At 37.5% G+C, this 24,866-nt stretch overlaps 1 protein-coding gene across 2 annotated transcripts; it reads left to right on the forward strand.

Annotated features, from left to right (window-relative positions):
- Positions 1-1,225: 1,225 nt before the first annotated feature.
- COPS2 (COP9 signalosome subunit 2) lies at positions 1,226-23,272 on the forward strand. Of its 2 annotated transcripts, none has more exons than XM_071441476.1 (13): positions 1,226-1,404; positions 10,354-10,467; positions 11,529-11,606; positions 12,203-12,328; positions 13,604-13,714; positions 13,831-13,908; positions 14,739-14,913; positions 15,930-16,108; positions 16,248-16,300; positions 18,494-18,591; positions 20,503-20,585; positions 21,661-21,719; positions 22,517-23,272. In XM_071441476.1, the coding sequence occupies exons 1-13, from the start codon at positions 1,351-1,353 to the stop codon at positions 22,659-22,661; spliced, it is 1,353 nt and encodes a 450-aa protein (XP_071297577.1). In that variant the 5' UTR covers positions 1,226-1,350; the 3' UTR covers positions 22,662-23,272. The 2 variants fall into 2 exon arrangements, with proteins under 2 accessions (XP_071297577.1, XP_071297578.1); XM_071441477.1 differs by having other exon boundaries at positions 1,230-1,404; positions 13,625-13,714.
- Positions 23,273-24,866: the final 1,594 nt, after the last annotated feature.

The following is a 24,866-nucleotide window of genomic DNA, read 5'->3' on the forward strand; positions in this document are numbered from 1 at the left end:
AGTACAGTTGTAGAATACAAAAAAGCTTTTAAAAGACTTGCCAGTAGCTGTCGGGAAAAAAAAAAAAAACAAAAAAACCAACCAAATAAAAACCCACTATCAGAAACCATAACAGTATAAAATTACCAACAATAGGAAAACCTAGTAAATATTGTAGATGCATCTGTGTGTCTGTGAGAACCCCAGGCCTTGTGGAGATGGGGAGGCAGAGCTAGTCGCTTGGGGGTTTTGCCTCAGTTGAAGGCAGCAGCAGAATTTAGCATGTAAAAATCTTTATAAAGCCATTGCTTTACAAGGCCTGTAGATCTAAAGAGTTCAGGCCTTTAAAACTGGTATAATTTTTTTTATGGTGAACGCATCCCAGGTAAACAGTTCAGCAAGCACTGAGTAAAGCAAAATGAAGCTGAGCAGTGATGCTGGTCACAGCAACAGGCCAAGCTTTCACAGAATGGGTCAGGGTGGACGGGACCGCCGTGGGTCATCTGGTCCAACCTCCCTGCTCAGGCAGGGTCATCCTAGAGCACATGGACCAGGGTTGTGTTCAGACGGTTCTGGAATATCTCCAGTCAGGGAGCCTCCACAACCTCTCTGGGTAATCTGTCCCAGTACATGGTCACTTGCACAGTAAAGTTCTTCCTCATGCTCAGGTTGGCCTTTCTGTACATCATTTTCTGCCCGTTCTTCCTTGTTCTATTTGATGGCACCACAAAGAAGAGCCCAATTCCATCCTCTTGACACCCATGCTTTACACAGGAGCCCCTCTCAGTTGCCTCTTCTTGAGGCTGAACTGGCCCAGCTCCCTTAGCCCTTCCTCATGAGAGGTATCTCCAGACTCTTGGCCAACTTACTAGCTCTCTGCTGGACCTGCTCTAGGAGTTCCATATCTCTTTTCTACTGTAAAAGTCATAACTGCGCACGGTTCTCCAAATGCGGCCTCATCGGGGCTGAGGGGCAGGATCACTTCCCTCAACCTTTCCAGAGACGCGCCAGTCACCAGACTCGCAGCCTCCGGGGGGAACTCGGGCTGGCAGCGCCCAGCCGGACCCACGGCAGGCGGCCCCGGCGCCAGCACGGCGCACTCCGGGCAGAGGCAGCGCCGGCCCCGGAGGTTCCGGCGCGCAGTGCCCAGGCCCCGCCCGGCCGCCGTTGCCAAGGGCCGGTCGCTACCAGAGGGAGGGAGCCGGCGGCGGGGCGGCGCGGATTGGGCTCCGAGCGCCCCGGGCCGGGGGCGGGAGAGGCGCGGGCGGCAGCGGGTTCCGGGCGGAGCGGAGCCACATTGGGCAGCGCCGCGCGGGCTTCTGGGAGAAGGGGCCGTCCCCGCCGCCGCCCCCCGCCCGTCCTCCGGCCAAGATGTCTGACATGGAGGATGATTTCATGTGCGATGATGAGGAGGACTACGATCTGGTAGGGCGCGGGGCGGCGCGGGGGCTCAGCGGTACAGCCGGGGGTGCCGCCGGCGCGGCGGCGCTGCGGGCCGCTGCTGGTGCGGCGCACCCGCCGCAGCGGCCGCCCCGCCGGGTGCTGCCCCGGCAGGGAGCGCGGACATCCAGGATGAGTTTCCCTCGCGGGGAGGAGGATGCGGGCAGGGGCTGCGAGGGGCGGGTGCTGCTGTCGGAGCAGCCGCTCGGCCGCCTCTCCGCGGAGCAGCAGGCCAGCCCCGGGCGGGCAGGTGGATAGGCCCGGGCTGGTGCCCCGGCCCCGGGCTGGCCCCGGTGTCCCCGCAGGGCTCCCGCTGAGGGGAGGGCTCCGGCGCGCTGCCTCCTCCCCTCTCTCCTCCTGCCCCGGCCCAAGTGTCGGGCACGGAGTGAAGTGATAAAGTTGCCCGCCCTTCTTCCCACCCGCGACTGCGAGAGGCCCTTGGGGCAGATACCGCTCGTGTCCTTGTGTGAGCCACAAACTGGGGAAAAGTAAGGGGAAGAGAAAGGAGGGTGAGGAGAAATGGCCTCACGGCCGGTTTCTGAGCCAGCGCGCCGAAGGTTGCACTTATTTCTAACTTTTTGTCTTTATAGTCTTTGTAAGCTTTCTACCACTCCCTTTTTGGTTTTAATTGTAAGGTTTAGGAGTTTTCGTGTTACATTTAGTTAACTGTTAACATCAAGTTTTGTCCTAAGCTTTTAAAGTTAAAAAATTGCTGCTTGTCTGATTAATTATACTTATATTGCCCTTACGTTATATTAGAGCTTGAGGTTTGCTTGTTTGGTTTTTTTTCTTTTCTGAACTTTGAGTGGGTTTTTAGAACTAGAGACTTTTTTTTTTTTTTAAAAAAAGCTATGTATGGTAGAAGATTGAGAGTCTATTTAATTAATTTCATCTAAACCTGTGTTAACAGTGTTGCAGTTTCACTGAAAAACTCCAGACACTTGCTTCTGGAAGACTTGTTTTCTGACACATTATTTGGTAGTCATTGCCACTTAGAAATTCACTTAAAATGTTTACCTAATTTCATTTGGAATAGTTTCTGGGCAGTTTTTGTTAGGAACTGCTTAGAATGGTTGGATGACAGTAGATATAGAATAAAAGCATCTGCTTTTGGTTTTGAGGGTTTTTTTCCATTCATGTAAGAGTGCTTGCTTGACAGGCATTGTCATCAAAACCCTGCAAGCTGCTCAAGTCACTATTCCAAAAACTGTTTGTGTTCCCCTTTCAGTCTATGAATGAATTCACATACTGTAGAGACAGGGTTACTGAAGGAAATACACAGAGACCATTAAAAACATTTTGTTCTAAAATTAATTTCCATTCATTTTTATTAACACTGAAATTTGCATCCTGATGTGAAATACTGTGGTGGTTTTTTCCCATGTGATACAGTCAGGAATATTAAAGACAGTGGAATTCATGTTCCATATCCTTCCATAACATGAGAGCTGGGCATGTAGAGAAACCATTGGAATTGCATTTTTCAATCTATACAGACATGAATAAAAGTGCAGTTCAAACTTACACTGCTTTATGTCAGTTTTCTCCAAGAATAATTGGTCTAGTGCTTTTGTCTGTTTGTTTCTTCTGAAGTACTTTATTTCTCATTGGAAAAACCTTCCTGAAGCACCTTGCTTGTGGCAGATTTCCACTTCTGACTGGGGTTACTTTTACTGGAACATTTTCATTCTCATTAATTACCCTTAGCTCAGACCTTTCAAAAATCTTAAAATACTGCTTGTGTTAGGAGCACATTAGTTTTTTTCTTTTCAGTGTGTAACACCCATGTAAAGCATCAACCAATACCCAAGCTTCAGAGTTTTAAAATTTTATTTCAGTTCATAATTGATGGGGGAAAAAACCCAAGAATTGAAGAGTAAAAACATTCCAGCTAGATTAGTTTCAGCATTCTGCGACTAACAAACCATGATTGACTGTTGTTTTCAGAAATGCTTGAGGCTGTAATTGTAGTGTTCCACAGAACTGTTTCAGGAAAAACTTAAAGGTCCTGAAGGTAGGGCCTGATTTCTTCCTTTCATGTTGATAGCTCGTTAAATTAAGAGAAGACTGTGAGGTGATTCTGGAGTTGAGCATCAGGGCTGCTGCAAGAGGCTTTGCAACAAAAGAATGAGTACAAGACATAATACTCCTATCAGTGCAGAATTGAAAGTAAAAGAGCACATGTGAGTGCTGTGAATAAGAACCAGAGGAAAGGCAGTGATTGCAGAAACAGTCAATGAAAGAAGTAGCTATTTTGTCAAAATACGGTGAAACTAGGTTCAGGTCTCCCAGGGTAGCTGCCATCATAACAGTTGCAGTGAAGACTCCCCAAAAAATTAATTTTGTCAGCTTTTATTAGAAGTGATTATGGCTGTTCCTCTTCAATGTGCACTTGACCTGCTGATTATGTAGACCCAGTCAGTTAAATTTCCTTAAGTATGCAAATGTTTCACACTTGAACTGAAATGAGAACAGATATTCCAAAGTCCCAGATCTTTCCCAGCTTCACTGTGGAATTTTATATAATTAGAGTAATTACTACACTGTTAAACAATTGAAGACTATCCAGGTTGTATTGGATTGTTTCTGTTTAGTTTTTCAGTAGGCAAAAATTCAAAGTTTTACATGTAAATGACCTCAGCCACTCCTACAGAAATGGAGTTTATTCACTAGAATCTTGGTATCAGGAAGAAATTTCATTTATATTTGTGGGTAGATGAACCTAGATTCACAATTTGCTAGTAATGTGCTGTGACAGCTTTGATTATAACATGAATTATTCCACTTTATGCTTCAATGAACAGAATAATGTTTACTGGTCATTATGAAAGCCACTCAATTTTAATTTTTAGTTTGGTGCTGCTAGGTGCCTTTCATGATTTCAGTACAAGTTATTTTTACTAGATCCAGCTTGAGGGTGAAAAAATACAAAGAGGGAAGGACCATTGTAAATTCCATTTTTGTTTTCAGTCTGGGACAAAAGACTATATTTAGAATTGACTTGGAGGCTAAACTCAGTCTTCCTCCAGAAATTGATTCTTCCAGGCACAATGACAACACATTGACAGTTGTTGTAGTACATTTACTGGTTTACTTGTTTTGTTTTAAATAAATAAGGAATCTGTGGTGTTCTTAATGACTCATCTTACTGTATTCTGAAATTCAACTTTAAAATTAATCTGAGGAAAGATTGGACAAATATATTCCCAAGCAACTGGTCTGTTTACCTTATGAAGTTGTATTGTTGCAGTGGCTTGTGGGAGACCTGTAACAATTCCAATGAGCAGCCCTCAGTTTGCACCCTGTGAGATGGCTGCAGGTCCATGAGGATTGGCACAACTCAAATACAGCAGCATCCTTGAGATTGCTGAGGATTTCCTGTTTCAGGATGTGATGATATCAGGACATAGGCAGCCTTACTACTTATCTCAAACTTCATGAGTTGGCTGTCTCTTTCTTTCCAACAGAGTGAAAAACAGAGTCCTTTGCAAAAGGAATTTTTGTTTGTTACCAAACTTGATAAGCAATCTCATCAGTAGACAGAGGCATTATTCTGTCTTTTATTGCTGGATTTTAATAGATACAGTTGAAATTTCATGTGGATGTTGTCTCCTCTTCCCAATTGCTCATATTTCACTATTATCATCATTTTATGAAATACGTATATATGGTGCAAACAAGAATGTGGTAATGCTGTAAGAACAAGTATTCAGATCTACCAAATCAAGCATATCCACTTGGCCCTCTTCTGTTTCTTAGTGAAGTTTAATTACAGTAGTATGTGATTTTAAAAAAAATGCACTTAGCAGAGGACATAGGATGTACTGTTCTCTAAATTAGTTATTGTTTCATATTTTGTATGGATTCAGCATGTGTTGTGATATTTTTTATGCATTCTCTTCAGAGTCCAAACACAGAATTAATATATTTGAGGCTTATTTTGCTCATTACCATAATGTCTCAGAAGGAAGTATTGAGGCAAAAAGCCTGAGAATAATTAGTCAGTAAATTCTTTCTATCTAAACATTGACAAGTGTTGGTAAGTTCTGGTTTTTCGTTGGCTTCTTTTGACAGTTATTTAGGTTGTGTTTAGAATCTCCAGGATCTGATATGCAGTTGGGTGTTAAACAGACATAAATTTCCTCTAAGTTATGCTGGAAACTGGACTTTCAGAAAACTACAGAGCTGCACAACAGAAGTAGAAAGAAAAGGCACTTTTTTGCTGTACTCTTTACATGCCATAATACAAGGTTTTCCTTTCTGCAGTCTCCTGTGTCATTTCTGTGTATCTTCCAAATGAAAAAAAAAATAAAACAAAGGCAGAACACTTTTCATGGAACTCTTGTGACGCCATTGCAAATCGCTGGTTTCACAGACTTCTATTCCTGGTGTCAGCCCTGGTGTGAGCCAGCAGGCACTGGATGACTTGCAGAGTTAGGGAGCAGCAGCAGAACAGAGACCTGGAATGTGAAGGAAAAGAAACCAGGACTCCCAATGCACGGCCGAGCGGCTGCAGGCTCCTTACACAAATCTCACTCTGGTTTTTACTCTCAGGGTTTGCCTCTGTTTTTTTCCTCTTTGCTCTTTGCATTCCAGTCTGATTGCTCTCTTTATATTCATGTGCCTGGATACCAACTGGCAAATGCGGGTAGAACCTGGTAGTTGCTGCTTGTCCTGCTGCCTGCAGGTGAGCAGGAGCAAATGCAAAGAAAGTTGTGCATTAGACCTCCTAATGCCATGGTTATGAAACAAAGTTAGCTGAAGTAAAATCAAATTTGTACCGGATTTGTTCTCAGAAACAGTTGCACTTCATAAAAAAATTAATTGTTTGAGTCAGCCAAATGGATGAAATTTGGTAAAATCACCAGCAACTGACAGTTAACAGTAATAAGTATTGCAACAATGTCCTTGAAAGATAATTTTTTACAGAAATAGAACTCTTTGTATTGTCTTTTTTTCTGGAAAGTTGCCTGTATATAGCTGCTTTCCCCCTACTCCTTTTATTAAAAAAGGTTGGCAAAGTAGGAATTCAGTTCCTGTAGTGGTGGCAAATGATAAACAGAGGAGCACAAGTTTAGGTAAGAAGTAGATGTAGAAATTAGAGAAGTGCTTCAGGCAAGTGAGGAGACCAGAAAATTGGTAACAACAGTAGTTTTCATAAAATACTTGTATCTTTGTTTTTATTGATGTAGAGCTTTACCAGGTCAGTGTGCCGCTCTGACAGACAGAATGCCACACGTGTACACTGAGATGTCCCTGATACACTGCTATGGTCTCGTGTCCCTGTTGCTGTTCTGGCCCCCAGCACAGGGGCCGTGCCTCAGGACCTGGAATCTCTGGAGGCCGCAGTGCCAAAGCTCCTGCCCCAGTTCTCAGAAAGCAGCACGGAGCCCAAGAGCCCAAGGCACTGCCCGCTGCAGGGAAGGGAAGGGGCAGGCTGGGAGCAGGGCTGGGGAGGAGCCGGTGCTGGGTGCTGTTCTCGTGCCTTTGCTGCTGGACACACTGCACATGGACCCGGGCTCTGAAAAGGGTGACTAAAGCTGACTCAGGTGAATTGACTTCTGAGTGTGCTCATTTTACAAGCTGAGGCTCAATGTTTTAAAGCTGTTTACTAGATAAAATTCTATGAAAACTTAATATGTAACATAATAAAGACTTCTTGAATAAATTGGTTTCTTGATACTAATTTAACTTTTTATTAAAACTATTTGAAAGAACGATATTCCAGACAGAGTAAACTCCATCAGAGTTTTATCTCTGTTACAATTGAGCTAGTGTAGTAATTTCTCTTCCTCCAAAAAGCAATGGGATGGCCTAGGATTGAATATAACTGATTACATTTAGAACATTAAGATTTTCAACATAGCAATGCTTAAATAATATCCTAACTTATTTAACTGCATTTTTTCAAGCTCTTACCAGGGCTTTCAAATTTCTTGAGTGATGATAAAAACCCTAATTGTTTGTTTTGGTGATCCTCAGAGGAAGGAACATTTCAATGGGTTTCAAAGAGCAATGGGTTTCTGTGTACTCAGACTGCTCTTTTTTTTCATTTGTACTTATAATGTTGATGTTCATTTGAAAAATATAAACAGGACCTTAGTTTAAAAAATTCCTAGGCCTCTTACTTTTTTTACATCAGCTAGAGATAAATTATATCATCCGGCTGCTTTTATATCTCAAAGTTCTAATTAAGGATGTTCGTCACTATGCAAATTGTTAGGTCTGGATGCTGTAGTGGAAATTTTTAGAGTTATGTAGAAATCCTATTTGTAAACCATATATTTCTACCTAATTTGCAGCAAACTTTCTACCTATAAGATTTGAGCTGGGGAAGTTGTTCAGGCAGGAACTAGGGGTATTGAAAATGAGGGTGAGGAAATGCTAGGCTCTTGCTATCTGAGTTCATTGTTAAAAGAACTTTTCTGTTTTCAGAACTGAGAAGGAAATTAATCTTTTTCTTAATTGGATCTTTCAGGACACAGCTTTATACTTTCCTCCTTTTTTGCTTTTGGCAGAAGCTTAATGTTCTTGCATTTGTATCCTAGTGCACTAAGCCATCTCTGCATCAAAAGAAGACAGAGTGCTTGTCCTTCTGAATATCAGCACTGGCATAATGAGCATCAGTGCTTGAAATAAGATTCAGTATCTACATGGCTGATGTTTGGTTTTTTTAACATTGTCTAAAGATTAATGGCATCAGCTCATACTTAGTTGGAGGTTTTAAAGTTTTCACAGCCATTAAGTCTAAATATGTCTTTTTAAAAATAAACCACCTTACATTTTCTGGAAGTAGGAAAGCCTTATCTCCATTACAGCTTTGAGTCCATATCATCATCCTAAGTCTGATGCACATAGGCATCAAGTGAAGAAAAAATATAGCTGTGAAAATGTAAACCAGTACTTTTTATGAATTTCAATGCATTTCCACTGGGGGAAAAAATATCAATAGACTTAACACTTCTTTATTATGTATTAATGTTATGAAATTATCTTTATGGGATATTTAAGTAGCATTGAGAAAAATTATCTGAAAAAAGGCTTTCTGCATGAATCCACATCCAGAATCATTGCCAGAGTGAAGATGAAAGTTCAGATGTTTCTGGCTTGAGGCTAATGGAGCACGTTGTCTCCTAAAAGGAATTAATTTAGTTTGCTTTCCTTTTATCTTTGCAAACAGACACTTCTGCCAAAAATATTCCCCATTGTCCAAGTTAAGCATTAACAAGACATCAGCTGATTACACATATCTTAAATGCTTTGTTGTTTATTTTTTGGCAGCCTGTGTGTATAAGGTGCCTGATACAGCTGTTGACATCGGGTTGTGCCCATAGCTGCTCCACTGGAGTTGGATCGATAGGATAAGGAGTTTACAAAAACAAGCCAACCAAAATGAGACACTGCCCAATTAAATAAGACACTTGCTTCCTGTTTTCTTTGCTGTTTTCAGTATCACATTTTTATACTTCTGTGGGAATTCAGAAAACAGGTTGGTGGAATTCACAAGACTTTTCAGTCCATTCATTCTCACTAATGATAGTACTTCGTGGGTGAAAATAAATACATATCTGGGCAACTTGCCTACATGTTACAAATAGAAACATTAAAAGGTAGAAGGACAAATGTCTCAAGTACCATGTTTATTAAAACTTGGTTTGACTGTGGGCTCCCATAATTCATTTTTACTTTAGAACTTCAGCAAACTTAAACTTTGAGAGATTGCTTGCAGTGCAGGGAGGAGAGAGCTAATTTAAAACTTTTCTTTTGTCTCATCTTTTTTCATTCCTTCCTATGGTTTTGGAGGAGTCCATTAATAGTAGGAATATACAAATGAACGAAAGAATAAATGTGCCTGACAAAGTACAGCAAGAGTAAAATCCACCCTAAAGGAAGGAACCTGACTGTGCATTGCTTATGTTGGTGCAAGGGAAAGTTACTCTGACAGCAGCAACTTTGAGATTTAAACAGATTGTGTTGGAACAGTTCATCTCCTAATAGCCAAAATCCTGTTCAGAGAAGTTAGCTTGAAAATGCAGAGGTGTGAAGTGGTTTTGAATCATGTAAATATCAAATGAAATTATTATTTGAACTTTATTAGTGTTTTGTAATTTGGACATGCAGCATTGTCCTTTAGCAAAAGAAGATAAAATATGCAGGGATTTTTCATCAGAAGTAGTCTCAGAGTACTTCCTAAAAAAATTAAGTAGCAACTGTTAGAAGTAAATACTTCAGTTTCTTTGGCACTAGTGTGCATGATGGATAATTATTTGATTAAATTATCGTGCCCCAACATCTTTGGCAGCATTTTTAGCATTTTCATAATCATCTCCTGCTTCTCAGGGCACAAGCAGCTGGTGTTATTGTCATTATTCTTTTTTTAAATTTCCTCAGACAAGGATGAATCGTTGTGGCATAGAAAGGCAGATTACAGAGGGATTCATGGACGTATTTGATACCCTCCATGGCTGAATCATTCCTTGTGTGACAGCTCAGCAGAGCCTCTTCTGTGGCTACCAAAGGCTGCATCATTGAGTGCCTTCAGGAGGAGCAGTGGGCAGTGTGTTCTCCCCCCTCCCAGAAATGCCATGTGCTCTGGGCCTCTGTGCTGAAACTCCAGCATTGGCAGAATTTCAGTAATCCAATCTGTACTTGTCATAAAGGTGAGGTTGGTGGAGCTATGAGTTCATGAACCCAGAAAGAAACCTGCTGACAGCAAATGTTGGTGGATGGTGAGCCTGGCCTGGAATGGGAGAGAGGGAGAATCATTACATGGCTCCATACCTGTTCTGTGCTCTGAAACCAAACACTGCCTGTTCATACACAAGCATTCTGTGCCAGTTGGAGTACTATATATTACTATTTTTCAGCAGATTTTTTTCTGATTATTATTTCTTTTTTTTTCCTCTGATTATTATTTTTTTTCTTGAAATGTAGGAATATTCTGAGGACAGCAATTCTGAACCAAATGTGGATCTGGAAAATCAATACTACAATTCCAAAGCTTTGAAGGAAGATGACCCCAAAGCAGCATTAAGCAGTTTTCAGAAGGTCTGTCTTTCTATTCTATCTCTTCTTTTTATATTAATTCACATTTTAAAAATTTGGTACTATTTGAGTTATTTTCTGAAATTTTAAGAGTAGGATTTATCTTTTAAATTACTAATGTGCTAAGTTTATTATTGAGTATCTTAAACTCCTGGCTGACTGCCTTTCAGGATCATTCTTAGGGAGAACAAATAGGACATGGTATAGTCTTATCACAGATCTGACTTTTTAATCTTCAGGATTTACAAAGTTAATTAAACAGTTCTAAATGTGTTTTCATGCATCAACAATAGAAACCAGATCCATTTAGGTTTTTTTAAATGAAATGGTGTTTTCCCCAGTGTCTTATGTAACATTATATTTGCTTTGCTATCTGATTCCAGACCTTTAAATGTGTAAATACTAACTAACACAGTTTCTTTTCTTCATCTCAGTTTTAAATTTTTAATGTTTGCACACTGCTATAAGAAAGCAGTATGTAAGATGCAACTTTTTAAAGAAAAAATAGATTTTTGCATCTCTTTGCTCATTTATAGTGTATAGCAAAACTGTGTACATGACTTCAAAAAAAACTTTCTAAAGTTTTTACTTACAAAACATTTCCTTAACTATGCTGCATTAAAACCTAGAAGCCTTTCTCCTTTGTGAAGGAATCTTCTTCATTGTAATTCAGAAGGGCTTTTTAACTTAATTTGGTCAAAATTCAGTTGACTCAGTTTTGCAGGAGGTGTTACAACTATTTTTGCTGACACGTTTATGGAGCGGTGTTAAAATTTAGTGTTTGGCAATAAAGTGTTTGCTGTTAGATGATAACAACAACAACAGCAACAATCATGTTCACCCTCCCTATGTCAGCTAAGTTGTGAAAACTGAGGAGATACACTCTCACTTTTTCAGTATTAACAGGAAAGAATAAAATTGAAGAACAGGGCAGAGTCAAACATTACTTTGTAAGAAGCAAAGTTGTGGGGGTGGGAGGGCATGTATGGGATATGTATATTTTAGACAATTCAAGTTTGAATAAAGCTTTTATAAATATAGTTTTAAAAATTCTTCTTTTTCAGGTTTTGGAGCTCGAAGGCGAAAAGGGAGAATGGGGATTCAAAGCTCTGAAACAGATGATTAAAATAAACTTTAAATTGGTAGGAATTACATCTATCACTTGGGAGTAAATAGCATAAATATGTATTTGGTCCAGAGATCTTAAATTAGTGTCCTAATTTATGGCTATGACAACTAAATCTACCAGAACTTGCTTTTTACAGCCTTTAATGGCTTCTACAGACATGGCAGGGAAATTATGTGGTGTTTGCAAGACAAAGGCAAAATGGATGCAAAATAACTGCTGTAGTCAGCTGGTACTGCATGAAAGTGTGAGGCTCAGTCCTTGCTGTGCTGAGGTGTCACACCACTGACAGTGGGCACGTTTCTCTGTGTGTACTGCACCAGGACAAAACAGAAAAATTTATATGCTATGTATGCAGCCATTCCAAAGAGTTGTATATGCCCAGCTCTGTTTTCTTCATTGAGATGAATATTTTAGATGTGTGTTTTATGCAGTCCTGAGGTTATTTCTGATTCTGCAGGTTATGAATGAAGTGGTGATATGAAAGTTTTAATAGCAACCACTACTGCATTGTCTTTCTTTAAGCTTTTTTTTCCTGCATGTAAACTTGCAAGATATCTTAGATTCAACAATTAAAACAAAAATTATAATGTGATTTTGTTTTTCTTTTAGACTAACTTTCCTGAAATGATGAATAGGTATAAACAGCTATTGACCTACATACGGAGTGCAGTTACAAGGAATTACTCGGAAAAATCCATCAATTCTATTCTTGATTATATCTCTACTTCCAAGCAGGTTGGATCATCAATTCTTTCATCTTCATAGTTTTCAGTTTTGCATTTTTAACTGTGGACATTTTTTATGTTTGGTTTGGGCTTTTTTGATCTTAATAGAGGAATTTTGAGTATTCATTTACTGTCATATGTAAAAATATATTTCCCACAAGTAGTGGATTCTGTTAGCACAGATAAATCCTCATAAAGTTGTCCTTTTTGACAACATTTACCTGGAATTTCTATTTTGTTTTTAGCATAGCTACACAATAGAAGTGCCCTCTCAAATATAATTTTAAATTAAATAATGTGGGGTTTTTTTTATTTTTGGGGGGAAAGGAGAAACTTTGCAATGAAGTGTTGGTGTGAAATACTGCCTGTCCAGTGCACTGTGCTGCTACATGTCCATAGATACAGAGCTCAGCTCCTTTTGTGTTGTTGTAGAAGTTTTACAAAGAGAAGGAAACTCCCCTCACTGACTACCTGAAGTAGCACCTTCATATGGAGGATCATTGGTCTTCAGTGCTGAGTCCTTGGTCATGATCACAATCCTGTCACTCTTAGAGGTGGCAGTTGAATGCTGGGTTACTCTGAGGTCTACAGGATTGTCTCAGACTGTCCCTTCTTGGCAGAGCTCAGTGTCTCTGGTTTGTAGTTGAGCCAGACCTGGAGGGACAGTCTGGAAATCTTAATTTGATATATAGTCACAGATTTGTTACCCCAAAGGAACAGTGGCCATGAGCAATACTAATGCATTCTTTGTAGAACCCTTGTAAAAGGTAACACTCAGCACTTTAATTCCCATTTCAGATGGGGGGTTTTTGGCTTTATGCCAAGAATTAGTTTGATGCACTCAAGAGCTTTCTTCCACTCAGCATTGCTACTCCAGAAAGAAGAAGGCATCTTTTCCTTTGACCCTATTCCTCTTTTTTGTAAAGCATATTTTCTTTTTGATATGTAAATTATTTTTATTCTTTTAAGTGGGAGCAATACTGCCTGTGTTTGTTACAAAACATCAGAGTTCTGTTCCTTGGTTATATAAGATGGGTTTTATAAGGTGGCTTTCATTTTTCACAGGTGGGTACAGATCTTAAAATGTGAATACTTTTTAATGATACCTGTTTCATGAAAAAAAGGTAATGTAGTCAGTTTGGTTATTTTAGAAGCTGTTTGCAGTTTAAATGCAAACATTAAGTAAGATGCAGATACCTTTCTTATTTTGAAGTTCAAGCATGCACTTTTAGTTTGTTCAGATTGACTTTATTAACAGGTACAAATTTGCTGTTTACAATTATAGAATTCTGATTTTTTATGTCAGATGGATTTGCTTCAGGAATTCTATGAAACAACACTTGAAGCTCTGAAAGATGCTAAGAATGATAGATTGTGGTTTAAGACAAACACAAAGGTAAAATATATAACTTCCTATTTTTTGCTTTTCTTTGACACCTTCAGCTAATTCTTATAAATTATAATTGTGAAATTTTAATAGACCTCAGTACTTGAACTTTCTTTTCATTACAGCTTGGCAAATTATATTTAGAACGAGAAGAATATGGAAAGTTACAAAAGATTCTGCGTCAGCTGCATCAGTCATGCCAGGTACCTTTATATTCTAAATCACCGTGCCTTAGTAAACAGCATTGATGTTTTGTTTTTTAATGTATCTGTTGTTGGCCTTTGAGGCATTTTGCTGAGCTTTAGTACAGAGGGAAGAAATACTGTGCCTGATTTTGTTATGTGCTTGATAACATGAATAAAAAATGCTAAGTGCTTTATTCTTTCCTTAAAGATGATTTTAAAAAAATTATTCACAATTGCTGATGGGGTTTCACTTCAAGTGCAAGGATGAGAAGCACATATCAATAATCTATAATGCATGAATATTCATTTTAAAATATAGCAAAGATTGCAAGTGAGCTTTATTCAAAACTGAAAGTGCAGTTGTTACTTTCCCATCTGTAAGGGGAAAAAATAAATTAGCCATGCAGTCTGCTGTGCTTGTTTCTGACACTTTTCCTCCTTCAGTATGGAAATAGGTTACAAATATCTGGGAAATGGTTTTGTTAGAGGTAGCAGAAGAGTCATATGTGTTACCTATATATATATATATATGTATGCATTTGTGTCAGTCATTGTATTTATATACTAAGAGTGTGGCTTAAAGTGGAAAAGAATTAAAGTTTTGAGAAAAACATTTAATAGGAAATAATGATGTTTTAAATAAAGGGCTTCAAAATGTGGCCTGTGGTAAGTTCTTTGAGTACTATGTTTTCTGTAAGTAGTTACATCAGAATTTCAGAGTTTTAGGAATATCCTTGTTTTTGACAGGAAATTACTGAGAGTATTTGGTTATCAGTGTTTTGCTAGTATAAAACTGAAATTGCTGTTCTCTTAAAATTTCACAGTATTTATTACTTAATCTGTCCTAGACTGATGATGGGGAAGATGATCTAAAAAAAGGTACTCAACTATTGGAAATCTATGCTTTGGAAATTCAAATGTATACAGCACAGAAAAATAACAAAAAACTTAAAGCACTATATGAACAGTCATTGCACATCAAGTCAGCCATTCCTCATCCACTGATCATGGGAGTTATCAGAGGCAAGTTCACCTTGAATTTTTCATTTGTCTTCTGTTGCAGAGATTTGTTCATGAAAATATGATAACCAGTGGTTTTCTTCCAGTTCCACCTATAAAGACAGAGGCTTCTGTAGATTCAGTCTCATCATTTTCTTCTTGCAGGACTTCAGCTCTGCAGTTTTGGTGCCCAAGTACCAGAGGCACTGGTCAGAAGGGCAGGACAGTTGGCTAAATAACTGTTAGGAGAGAAGCAGTAGAAAGACAAGAGGAGGACTTGCTGTTTGACCAGGGGAGGCAGCAAAAGAAGAATGCAAAGGCATCTGCAGGGCATGAAAACAAAGGCTTGACAGGACTGCTGGCAGAAGGGACTGCTGGCAGAAGGGCTGCTGTTCCTGCAATCTCCTTTTATAAATTTGTGTCTTACCTCACTAAAACTCAGCAGGAACCAAAGGGCTTTAAGATGTGTTTGAAAATATAATTCATTATCTGCAATAATGAACTGTAGTGGAAACAAGCCGTGTGTCTTGAAAAAAACCAGCTTTCTTCAGAACACTGTTATGCCTTCCTCCTTTCCCTGGTGTAGATACTGCACAGACAATCAGGCAGCAGTGGGTACTTCAGAAATAAAAGAATACAGAAAGTATTTCTCATTTTTGCTGTGTGTTTTTGCTTAACAGATAGGGAAAATTCCATAAATATGCAAAGTCTGTTGCCACTGAAATGGAGGTAAATTCTATCTCAGTTTTTGCAGTATTTTAAGATAATGGTGATGTAATTATTGGCTATGAGGATTAGTGTTCTTTCAGTTCTATGGTGTAGGCTGGGTTTTGTTTTTTCTTCTTTGGAATGAGTTTATTCAAATGGCAGTGCTATATGTTAAGACCTTAATGCTTTTTTTTTCCTAATGATTTCTGAGAACCAAATCACTTCTGAAAATGTTTCAGTAATCTGTTTAGAAATAGCATGGAACTTGAGTACAATTATTGTAGTCAGCAACAAGCACACAGTGTTCCTTTTCATCTCTGTTTTCTTTTCAGAATGTGGAGGCAAAATGCACTTAAGAGAAGGAGAGTTTGAAAAGGCACATACTGATTTTTTTGAAGCATTCAAGAATTATGATGAATCAGGGAGCCCCAGAAGAACCACTTGCTTAAAATATTTGGTCTTAGCAAACATGCTCATGAAGTCTGGAATAAATCCATTTGATTCTCAGGAGGTATTTTTTTCTTTCTCCTTCACACACACACCCACCCCCCATCCCCTCACCCTTTTCTGAATATATAGAGAAATTACCCAAAGGATGGAAATGGAAAAAAAAATCTGAATTTGCATATTATGCTTTCTGTTCTGTGTAGGCTAAACCATACAAAAATGATCCAGAGATTCTAGCAATGACGAATTTAGTAAGGTAAGATTTTCATTTTTCTGGAGAAGGGAACAAAATGATAAAAAGAAAAAAGATATATTGTCCAAACTTGAAAGGGAATATTTTTAGAAATGGCGTTTCTCTGCACAGTTAACACAGTTATTCATAAATATTGGGCAAATATTCAAGGATTGTTTTTCTTTTGAAACTTATTATGAGAGATGATAGTATAGATGCCACACTATGTAGGGGTATCGAAGCTGTGTACTTTTGCCACTTTATGGTGTGACAAAACTCTCTTTTCTCCCCTTAAATAAAGTTGTCCCATCTTGTACTGCAACTGGTCTTTTTAGGCTCTGGCTGATTACATAAGAGAAATTGAGTTGAGTGACATCTCATACCAAAGCCAGTAGACTCATTTGCTGCATGGATATATCATGAGTTCCTAAGTTAGGAAATATGAAACTTAACTTTCAGTGATCTCCTGTATCCTTCAAACAAGTGAACATCAAAAGAAAGCCTCATTATCTCTTAGGCACCTCATTACCTCTACCTCACAGGCAACTGAGAATTTCCAGTGTATGAAGATCATTAGGTCAATGAACTGAGGCAGGTTTTGTACACTGGGTTTTGAAGCTCACCTACTGTATCCTCTCTGGCCTGCCTCTGCTCCTTTTCCCATCTTTTCCCTACATAAGCAGTAATGTCTGCTCTCATTTTGAAACAGTTGATCCTGTGTTGGAACAAACTGCTGTGATCCTGCTGTTGTGCTTTACCATTGTATACATACAAATTGTTTCTGAAAGTGAGGACGTTCATCCATTATTGACATGGTGATTGAATAAATTATTTGGCAGTTTAGTAAGGGACTATTTCCAGTAACTCCTTCCACTTTAGATGTGTTTTTTTCTAATTCACTGTCATAGTTTCATATGAATTTGAGGCAGAAGGAACTCCAGATGGCCTTACCCAATCTGATTTTATTCATGTTTCTCATTTATATCTTTTATCTTGACATTTGAGTATAACTCCTCTTTAAAATTAATAACACAGTTAAAGCAATATTGATAAGGAATGTGTGATGATAAAATTAATTTCAAATATTACAGTTACATTTTTAATCCTACCTATACTCTACAGTGGGAACTTGCATGCTTTACATATGATGAAAAGACTTGTGAAATAAACAATAAAATATACTGAACTGAAATTTCTTTTATTATGAAGTAAAATTTACTGGTTTCATGTGATACAGTCCATGCCATTCACATAACTATTTATAAGCTGCTGAAGTTCTGCCTTAAACTTAACAGGTCTTTTTCTTGGCCATTTTAATAACAGGTGAATCTTTTTTGACCAGTTTCAAAACAATCTTAAAATGTGCAGAATATGAAGGATAAATAGATGTTGTTATTAAAATGTTTGATATTAGTATTAAACAGAAGTTGAAAGTTTTGTTTTGAAAGAATGTTTTTCAAGAAAAAGGCCTTTCTTCAGAGGTTGCAGCTCTTGGCCTTTAAATGATGCTATGGTGGCACCTTCTTTTTGCAGTGCTTTCTTAGATGACAGGATCGACTTGTGAAAGGACATATACACAAACAAGCTATAAGTAAAAATCTAAAAAGTAATATTATGCCAAAATTACTGAATAATCCTGGAAGTCTTTATTTCTTTCACCTTTCAGTATTTTTAGCATTCAGCTTAAGCTGGACATATACACAAACAAGCTATAAGTAAAAATCTAAAAAGTAATATTATGCCAAAATTACTGATGAATAATCCTGGAAGTCTTTATTTCTTTCACCTTTCAGTATTTTTAGCATTCAGCTTAAGCTGGACATTGTAGAGACAGCACCAGCCCTGTAGCTCTTTTTAGCTCTTATTTGTTCCATAAAGTATGACTTCATGAAGCCAAAATTCATGTAATGATACTTTTCAAAACAGGGTATTTAAGAATAGCTTCTTAAAGTGCAAAAGTTTTGATATTGAGTGCACTTGTGGAACAACTCAATGTCCATACCAAACTTCAGTAAATGTTGCTAAAATTGAAACAGGAGAAAGGTCATTTCTGCTGCATTTCATCTTGAAATCGAGTTTTTGCATATAAAGGTTCTGAACAGAAATATTTTCCACCAGTGATTAATACATGTTTTTTTAAGAAATTGTGGAACATAATCTTATGAGTCTGTTTTAATTTTAAAATGAATAATTCAGTCCCTTGGTTTTTTTCTGAAGTGCCTATCAGAATAATGACATCACTGAATTTGAGAAGATTCTGAAAACAAATCACAGCAACATCATGGACGATCCCTTCATAAGGGAGCACATTGAAGGTATTTTAAAGGCTGTTATAATAATTTTTGTTTTCACTACTTAGTAAACTCCTTTTTTTTTTCTTCCCCCACCTTGGTTTATTTTTCTTTTTGGCACTAAGAGTTCCTTGTAATTACTTGTGGGTTATTCCTTTACAAGTCATTTAGAAGTTGGTCAGGGCTAACTTGCATCCAGGCATGTGGCATGACTGCAAGGATATGCAAAGTTGATGGAGAAAGTTCTAGAGGAGTGGATATTGTAAGATATCTATGGTGGTGTTAAGAAACTTGAATACTTTGAGTATTGTTTTTGGAATAGTGAAATGAGAGCAAGCCTCTTCTCTAAAGATGGTTTGTATGAGTCTCACCCACTTTGATGTTTGCTAGTTTATAATTTACTGCTTCAGATTACATAAAATACAAAATACATAGACAACGTAATGAAGGTTGCACTAATAAATATGTAGTAATATAATATTGAATTAAAATTAAATATATATATATAATTTAATATATAATATAATAATATGATATATAAAATTTATAATATATAATTTCTATGTATTATAAATTATATGTAATATATATTATATATAATTTATAATATATATAATTTAATTTTCATTTAATATAATGTTAAATGAAAAGATGCATACTTTTCATTTCTATCTTGTAAACCATAGTTGGAGTTATAGTACCTCTACTTAATAGAATGGGAGCACATTAACACATGCCCTTCTGTTCCATTAAGGTGCCAAAATAAAGTTACCTCACCCATTTTTCATGTATCTGAGAATTGAAGAGTCTCTTCACTTGAATACAGTGCTCAGTTCTTCAGCTAACTGTTGTTTTCAAGAGTGAGTCTGACTGTGGCAGTGCAGGATCATTTAGCTGGATAGTTACCTGAAAGAGTTAAATCCAGAGACCTGGTTTCCTTATACTTGTTTGTAAAAGAGAACAGGGCAAACAGCAGGGGAAACTAAATATAACCCAGTGCTGCTGTTCCATGTGGACTGCTGGTGAGCTGCAAAGTCTTGGAGGGAGACTTGGTAAGATCAGAGCTGGATACTCATGGAGGAAGGTGTGCCAGAACTGGAGAGCAAGAGCAGGAAGCTGAATTAAGGCATTGAAGGGAATTGAGTGTCACTCCTTATATGCTACTGATGTCTCACCATGTTCACTCTGCAGTGATACACAACTTGTTCATAGTTATGTTTACATACCTTGCCTCATTGTTTTCATCTCCATAGTTTATTGAGACACATAATCTGGTGTTCAGTGGCATATTATTATATAAACAGTCCTTGTTTAAACAGGTAAAAATGAACCTAGTTTTTTTTTTCCTCTGTTAATTTATATTTTATGCTTTCATTTTATCCCAACTGTCTTTAATAATGTAAAAATTTATAAAATGACTGCACTATTTTATCTAAGCAAAATGAGCCTTTCCATGCAGACCATTTTATACAACTTCAGTTCCTCATTGTAATTACACCATTAGGCCCTGACTTTTAACTTTAAATGTGAATACTCCCCATGAAGTTAAATGCTCAGACATTTTAAATTGCATGGCTTTAAGCCCCTTTTCACTTTTGTACACAGCAAACATTCTAGGCATAAATTAGGGGGGCAGACATACCAGGCAATGATTTTTATGATCTATCCAGTTAACTTGAATAAATAAAATTTTTACCAGAGAACATGTTGCTCCATGTTTGAACAGTTTTCAGCTCTGTCTGTCCACCTTCAGAGTTACATATTGCTTAGGTCCCTGGAAAAGGAGGGTCCTTGTTATTTTGCTGGGCTTCCCCACCCATTGAATTACACTAAACACCATGGTCTTTGAAGGTAGCATCTTTCTGGATGGAGTGCTATTGCAGCTTTATTTCAATACTGTTGTTTTTACACTGTTTATGTTTTCTTCTCTTACAGAGCTTTTGCGAAACATCAGAACACAAGTGCTTATAAAATTAATTAAGCCTTACACAAGAATACATATTCCTTTTATTTCTAAGGTATGTGGCAGTAGCCTTGCATTTGCTTAAGTAAATGATTAACTGTGAATAAAAGCTTTTAAATAAATACAGTGCTTCCAGAAATATAACATCTAAAATACACTCTAAACCATGAAGTACTAATGATGCACTGCTGGCAGCTTTGCAGTGCAAAAATGTAAATTTCAAGTGTCATCCAACTGCTTATTATAATATGTACTATGATATACTTCTAAAATACTCGACTACCATATTCTACTTGGTGGAGAAAAATCACATTTCTTAGGAGAAGTAAAAGAAGTGAAATTTGTATAATAAAAAATGTAATTATGAACATAAATTTTATGGACTTTTAAATTTTAACCTCTTTTGCTCATAAGCTATCATCACATGTTTGTGTTGTATGAATTACAGAACTGTGGTAGTAGAACAAACCAAGTATTAGCATAGAATCCCTGATTTCACTGCCTAATCTGCAAAGAATGAAATAAAAACCCAGTGGTAATATATGACTATTCCCATCTCCTGTGGATCTGTGATTTTGCCTGCAAAAATTCACAGCATTACAAAATACATCATGAAATATTAGGGATGCCTGGTTTTTATGCTTAAATTCCTTTTAGAACTCGGTATACTCTTTTTTTAAGCTAGACTTAACACTTGCAGAACTTGCTTGAGCCAGAAGATGCAATTATGTCTCTAAATGGTTTTGAGTCCAGATCCATTCTTTTCTGATAATTATTGTCTTATTTTATCTCCTAGGTTTTTGTGGTTGTGGTTTATTTTGTTGTTATTTGGTTTGGGATATTTTTTATCTGTGTGTTTTTTCAGTAAGTCAGTAAAGGAGCTCATTTCTGGAGCTTCTAAAATTTTGCTTTTGCCTCTTCAGCTTTTTCTGAGAGGTTACTGGTCTCTTGATTCTTGGCCATGTGTCCTTTGGGTGGAGGTCTTTTGCTTAATTGATCATTACTGAATTGATACTTACGAACAGTAAGAAACAGAGGTTGAACTAAATTCTGTATATGAAAATAAAGATTGGGGGGTTTTAATGTTGCAGAACATAGTAACAGCATAATGAGTTTTATTTTTGTTTCAGGAGTTAAACATAGATGTAGCTGATGTGGAAAGCTTGCTTGTGCAGTGCATATTGGATAAGTATGTACCTGATTCTTGATTATTGATCTTTGATTACTTCAAAATAATCAAACTGTAGAAGAGGCAACAAAACTATTTTGGGGCATTGTGATAATACTGGTTGATTCTAGAAGTGAAAGGGAATGGTGCTGACTTTGTATTTGCTTGGTTTCTGAGCAGTAAAGTATGTTTGAAGGATGGGAACCAAGAAAATTATACAGGGAGCATCTTCTTTCTTTAATTCTTAATTAAATAATAAATTCCCTGAATTATTATGAAATTAGGAAAGTTGTTATTCTATGAAATTATGAAAGTTGTTATTTTTAGTAATTGCTGCTTACACCCTTGTATATTTTTGAGTGCATTTTCAAGTTGACAGATTGGTAGTCTGCTCTCTTAACTAGAAGAATTTAACTACAATTTGTAAAACCTATTTTTCTGGAGAGTAACTTGTCATAACTACTACAAATATATAATCCATACACGGGCTTGTATTGTTTGACTTCTCTTCACATAAATCTCCATTTTTCATGATTCTTTGACTTTCAAGAACTGTTTATGTCCTATTGCTTCAGACTTTGTGTGGGGTCATAGCCAAGCAGATAAAACATGCATTGCCCAATGAATTAGTTGTTTGATTTCCAGTCATGACAGCTTAATAGGCAGTACTGCCCAGGACCATAATTATAAAAGTGCTGAATTCTGAAATGGACTTTGTGCCTCTCTTGTAGAAGACCTCTTATTTTACCTCTGATTCATTGTTAGCTCCTATTTCCATGTGCATTAGCCATTGATAGTTTTTATTTATTCACTCCTAGCACTATACATGGCCGAATTGATCAAGTCAACCAGCTCCTAGAACTGGACCATCAGAAGAGAGGTGGTGCACGTTATACTGCGTTAGATAAATGGACCAACCAACTAAATTCTCTCAACCAGGCTGTAGTCAGCAAGCTGGCCTAACAGAAAACAAGCTTCTACAAACCTACTTAAGGCAACAGTGCAGTGATGTAAACCTTAAAAGAACTGGGAATGGCAAAACTACTGTCGGTTGGTGTGCCCTGAAATTATTGGAGTTATGGCAGAAGTGCTTTTTTGATCAGCTGGTTTGTGTTTTGCTGCTGCATTTATCCCAAGAAAAAAACAGCTTTAATCTCCAGAAGAAAACCAAAATGCCACGGGATTTATGCTGTATTGACATCTTGCCCTAAACATACAACATCCTAGTAATTTGTCAAGGGGCAATTAATGACCAGAGAGAAGATTTTTGTCATGATTTTAAGTACACTGACACGTTACTGTTGGTTAAATTTAAATATGTTTTACCTGCAGAAATTCTCTCACAGAAATAACCTGCAATAACTTGAAATGCATACCCTTTTGAACACTTCCTTTTCTCATGTATAAATTGAAATGTTTGCTGCATTTTGCAAAATGTCAATTCTCCAAAAATGTGTCCATATATTTCTGTACCTGCAGTGTAGTAAAGGTTTAGAAGAAACCCCATAATTATAGTGGCATACTGTCACTTAGGTTTCAAGCAGCAAAATAAACAGTGCAGTTCAGAAATTGTACAGTTTGTTTCTTGATGTGCTTTCATTATACTTGAATTTTACTTGTGTTATTTTTAAAAGAAAATAGGTATTACTTGATCTCACCACATTTGTGAAGGACAATATGGAGATTCTAAGTCTGACGCCCTTGGTATGTGTGCTGTTGATTTTTCTTTTTTTCCCCCCTTGAAATAATGAAACATAAATACTAAAGAGCTGACATTTAGCAGTGTTGCTAACTAACTTTTAGCTTCAAGATGCCACACTATTATCAGTCCTCTCTAGTTATGTTGGTGGGTATTTGGCATTTCTCAGGGATATTCTTAGGTTTTATTTTGCTACTTTAAGAAATGAGATTTTCCATGCAGCTCAGCGGGAATAGATGCAGACCCTGATTGTTCTCTCTCTTTGCCTAATCTGTGGTCTTTTTGAGCAGATTCAGTGTACACAAAATGACACTGTGTGTATGGAGTGGGGACCAAGTACAGTGACCTTGGTGGTAATGGAATCTGTTCTGTCCCAAACATTTGAATGCACTGCAATCCCTTCAGAGCTGCTGTTCCCTACCACAGTAAGCCACATGCCTTTTGTGGCCTAAGATTTTGGGATCACCAGATCATTTTAAAATAAATAAAGTGTTGACCACAGCAAATTTTATTCCTGTAGCAGATTGGAGCTGACAGAAAAATTCTCTTGCAGGTCTCCGAAATGTAGTAAAAAGGGTCAAATTTTCCATAAATGCAAGTATTCCAGTTTAAAGCAGAGAGTAGTGGGTGATGGTACACAAGCAATGCCACACACAGGCATTGTAACAGTAGAAGGAAAAGTCTGTATGTAGAGTAATTAACAACACCTCAAAAATTATGAAAAAGTCTAATAAATTACAAATGTTCATCACATACATGCAAGGCAGCGTGGTAAACTCAATGTTCTAGGGCAGGATTTAAATTGGTAACAGGGTATAATTAAATAGGATAAAATTAACTTCAATCTGAGGAATAGTTATGTCCCTTAGAAAATGATTTTGTTCTGCAGTTGTCAAAGCAAGTGATTTTTTTTCCTAGTGTTTACACCATAAAACTTTAATGTGTACCATGAGTAGCATGATATTGAATCTTGGGTGAGAATTTCTTCTTCACTCATGTATTTTTTTACCAATAGGTGTTTTTAATTTATCCATTTACTTAAAGTAATAGTAAAATTTAAATTTTTAAGCAAAGTTTTTTTTCTTTTGTAAAATTTGTATATAATATTTGACTAAAGCACCTTGTATTTTGTTTCCTTATAATGCTGTGATGTGTAATGTAGTTTTTACTTTGAAAATTCCAGTAATACCTGGTGATGTGAAATTGAACTTAACAACAGTGCACAATCCTTGGGACCCTTACCTACAGATCCAGTGATTTAATATTGGATAGCAGATCTTGCAGGGTTCTTCCTCCCATGGGGACAAGGCATTGTCACAGCTCTGTCAAGGTTTTCCTTTCCATGGGGACAGGGGACAGTGTTTGAGTGTTTGTTTGAGTAGATTTCCTTTCTGTGCCATTTCCCACCTCCCTCGCTGTGGGAAGGAACAAGTCCTCTCTTCTAAAGGAGGGGGAAAAGGAGAACTGTC

The sequence above is a fragment of the Agelaius tricolor genome, unplaced genomic scaffold (assembly GCF_023055355.1).
Source record: "Agelaius tricolor isolate 1412-34295 unplaced genomic scaffold, bAgeTri1.0.p SCAF_16, whole genome shotgun sequence".
Lineage (NCBI taxonomy): Eukaryota > Metazoa > Chordata > Aves > Passeriformes > Icteridae > Agelaius > Agelaius tricolor.

What these genes read in the sequence shown, in the direction of transcription:
- COPS2 (XM_071441476.1), top strand. Translation starts at nt 1,351, where the DNA reads ATGTCTGACATGGAGGATGATTTCATGTGCGATGATGAGGAGGACTAC. An exon ending in TTAAAATAAACTTTAAATTG is followed by an intron (nt 11,607 to 12,202) that starts GTAGGAATTACA and finishes TTTTTCTTTTAG; the next exon opens with ACTAACTTTCCTGAAATGAT. An exon ending in AGCTGCATCAGTCATGCCAG is followed by an intron (nt 13,909 to 14,738) that starts GTACCTTTATAT and finishes AATCTGTCCTAG; the next exon opens with ACTGATGATGGGGAAGATGA.